Raw genomic sequence first — 3,834 nt, 5'->3', positions numbered from 1 at the left:
ACGGTCTGAGAGAGAGGCTACTGAGAGAGGAAAATATTGACCTGGAAAAAGCATTAACACTGTGCAGAGCAGCTGAAACGGTGAGGGCACAAGCTAAAGAACTGCTTAGTGACAGCTGCAGAGTGGATGCTGTGAATAAGAACACACACAGAGTCAAAAAGGAGAGTGCTGCCGCTGAAATGAAACTGCAATTGAAATCGCCAGCAAACAGGGACAGAAAAGAAAAGACTTGTGGTCGCTGCGGAATGCAACATCCTCCTAAAAAATGTCCAGCATATGGGAAAAGATGCAATACATGTAACAAAATAACCATTATGCTAGGTGCTGCAAAGCTTAAACCCTGAAACAAAGTGCAGTCCATACTGTGGATGAAGAAGACACAGAGGAACTCTATGTAGCTGCAGTGACAGACAATAAGACAGGTGAAAAGGACTGGATAATGACACTCAAAGTGAATGACACACTCATGAAAGTCAAGCTGGATACTGGAGCTCAAGTGAATGTCATATCAGAAGCAGAGTTCAAGAAAATCAGACCTAGACCTAAAATGCATGCAACGAAGGTGAAAGTGAGTGGATACTCAGGTGCAGAAATACCTGTGAAAGGAAAATGCATGGTTAAAGTGACACACAAAGACAAGGAGCACACGCTAACATTCATTGTGGTGCCGAAGACTGTGCAGCCTATACTAGGGTTACATGCCTGTGAGAGTCTGAACCTAGTGAAAAGAGTGCTCGTTGTGGAAACTGATGATGACATGGACTATAATGAGTTGATGAAGGAATATGGTGACCTATTTCAGGGACTTGGTTGCCTTGCTGGAGAACACACAATCAGAGTCGATGAAAGTGTAACACCAGTCATTCATCCATGCCGCAAAGTACCATTTGCTCTACAAAAGCCACTGAAAGCCGAGTTGGACAGGATGGAAAACCTGGAAGTGATTGAAAAGATCGATGAGCCAACGGAGTGGGTGAGTTCTCTTGTTATTGTGGAGAAAAAGACTGGAAAGCTCAGAGTTTGCATGGATCCTAGAGATCTGAATAGAGCAATAAAGAGAGAACATTTCAAACTACCTACAAGAGAAGAGATAATGTCACAGTTTGCAAAAGCGAAGTACTTTAGCAAGCTAGACGCTTCATCAGGATTTTGGCAACTGAAGCTGGACGAAGCAAGTTCAAAACTGTGCACGTTCAACAGCCCATTTGGCAGGTACAGATTCCGGCGACTGCCGTTTGGCATTGCTTCAGCACCTGAGGTGTATCACAAGACAATACACATGATCTATGAACACCTGGAAGGAGTCGACATGTCAATGGATGACATCATTGTGTGGGGTAGCACAAAAGCTGAACATGACATGAGACTGAGAAATGTTCTTGAAGCAACCAGAAAAGCCAATCTGAAGCTGAACAAAGAGAAATGTCAGCTTGGGGCGAAGGAACTGACATTCGTTGGAGATATCCTGAGCAGTGAAGGCATCAGACCAGATCCTCAAAAGGTGTCTGCAATTGAAAACATGCCGAGGCCGCAATGCAAGAAAGATGTGCAGAGATTTAATGGCATGATAAACTACATGGGAAAATTCATACCCAATCTCTCAGAAAAAATGGCGCCACTGAGACAGCTAACTGAAAAGAGAATCGAATGGGAGTGGAATCATGAACATGAGAAAGCATGGCGTGACTTGAAAGATCTGCTTACAAAGGAACCAGTTCTGAAGTTTTATGATCCAATGAGACCTATTAAGATCTCATCAGATGCATCACAGAGTGGGCTTGGAGCTGTTCTTCTGCAGAAGTATGATGAGTGGCAGCCTGTTGCATATGCATCACGATCCATGACAGACGCAGAGACAAGATATGCACAGATTGAAAAAGAACTGCTCAGCATAATGTACGCATGTGAGAGATTTCACCAGTTTGTGTCTGGGCAGGCCATCAGTGTTGAAACTGACCACAAGCCACTGATAGCATTGTTCCAAAAACCACTAAATGACTGTCCACTGAGAATCCAAAAAATGATGATCCGGCTGCAACGTTACACGCTTAACGTGATGTACACACCTGGCAAGCTGATGTACACAGCTGACACATTATCCCGAGCTGTTGATCCGAATGAGCCAGCGAACACCAAGATGGATGATGATGTAAGAGCATATGTGAGCATGGTCACAAGTGCACTTCCTGTCGCAGAAGGGAAGATGGAGCTCATCAGAACGGAGACAAGCAAAGATGGAACGTTACAAGCACTGCGCAAAACCATCATAGATGGATGGCCCAGCTGTAAGCAAAACTGCTCACCTGTTATTCATGAGTACTGGAACTGCAGAGCAGAACTGTCTGTAGTGGATGATGTGGTGTTCAAGGGAAGTAAAATTGTCATCCCAAAGAGCCTGCGAGGAGAGATGCTCAAAAAGATACACGCAGGGCATCTAGGCATGGAAAAATGTAAAAGGAGAGCACGTGAGGTGATGTACTGGCCACGGATTAATCAGGATGTGACAAATGAAGTGTCGAACTGTTCAACATGTCTGACATATCAAGCAAGCAATCCTGCCGAGCCACTAAAGCCGCACCCAGTGCCAGACCGACCATATCAGAAAGTGGGGGCTGACCTCTTTGTGTCTGGAGGAAAGGACTATATTGCAGTCACAGACTACTACTCTTTGTATCCGGAAGTATGTAGACTGCAAACAACAACAGCAGAGGCTGTAATCACCTCTATGAAAGCTGTATTTGCACGACACGGTGTGCCAAGTGAAGTGTTCACAGACAATGGACCACAATTCTCCAATATTAGGTTTGGACAGTTTGCCAAAGAATGGGACTTTTTCACACAACATCAAGCCCGCACTACCCACAATCTAATGGACTAGTGGAAAAGTCCGTCCAAACAGTGAAGAGGCTGATGAGTAAGGCGAGAGACAGTGGTGCTGACTTCTACCAAAGCCTGCTAGTATACCGCACAACACCACTTGAGTGTGGTATGTCACCAGCACAGCTTCTTATGGGACGATGCCTGAGATCAAACCTGCCCATTCAGGATAATCTGCTTAAAACAAAAGAGGGAAAATGCGTGAAGAAGTTTAAGGAGCAACAAAAAGCAAAGCAGAAGTTCTATTATGACAGAGGAACAAAAAACCTACCTGAACTGCATGCTGGGGATCAAGTGAGATTCAAAGACAAAACCAACACATGGGCACAGAAAGCAACTGTTCTAAGGAAAGATCAACCACGATCATACATCATTCAGAGAGAAGATGGAGCTATGCTGAGAAGAAATCGCCGAGATCTTCTTAAGGGACCAGTAGTAGTGGAGCAGAGGTTGGAGGCTGCTGAACAACTCCAACACACACATGAGACACTATCACCTGAAACACCTATGCATACACAAGAACAAACACTGAGAAGATCTGTAAGACAAGTAAAGCCACCTATGAGACTGATTGAACAGATGTAATGTGTTGACATGTTGTTTGGAAGATGATGTCTTAGTATCTATGCAAGTTTCACTATGTTTGGTTACTAGTGTTGAATGGACCATAATTGTTGAAAACTAGTTGTGTTGTTAACGTTACTTTGATAAAGCCTGGTTTAACAAGTAAAAAACAAATAGAGACTGTTTATGTTTGTGAAAGTAGGTATGTTATTTTATTGTTGAAAAAAAAGGAAGATGTAATGATAACAGCAAATCCTTATTTGCCTAGTATCATGTTTTATGTTGTTAATACTCCTAGACTGCAGGGGGAGCTAGAGAGAAGAGGGAGTTACCTCTGAGTAGACTGTGATGGCGAAGCTTTGTTTACATGTGAACCACAGTTCGATAAAATAC

At 43.6% G+C, this 3,834-nt stretch overlaps 1 protein-coding gene across 1 annotated transcript; it reads left to right on the top strand.

Annotated features, from left to right (window-relative positions):
* The first annotated feature begins 439 nt into the window (after positions 1-439).
* On the top strand, positions 440-2,878 carry LOC113029869 (uncharacterized protein K02A2.6-like). Its single transcript, XM_026180897.1, has one exon. It carries the CDS (start codon positions 440-442, stop codon positions 2,876-2,878), a length of 2,439 nt encoding a protein of 812 aa, XP_026036682.1.
* The last annotated feature ends 956 nt before the right edge of the window (positions 2,879-3,834 follow it).

This window comes from Astatotilapia calliptera, chromosome 9 (genome assembly GCF_900246225.1).
Source record: "Astatotilapia calliptera chromosome 9, fAstCal1.2, whole genome shotgun sequence".
Lineage (NCBI taxonomy): Eukaryota > Metazoa > Chordata > Actinopteri > Cichliformes > Cichlidae > Astatotilapia > Astatotilapia calliptera.
The sequence above is the reverse complement of the archived record's forward strand: the minus strand, read 5'-3'. Positions and strand labels throughout refer to the sequence as shown.

What these genes read in the sequence shown, in the direction of transcription:
- LOC113029869 (XM_026180897.1), top strand. Translation starts at nt 440, where the DNA reads ATGACACTCAAAGTGAATGACACACTCATGAAAGTCAAGCTGGATACT.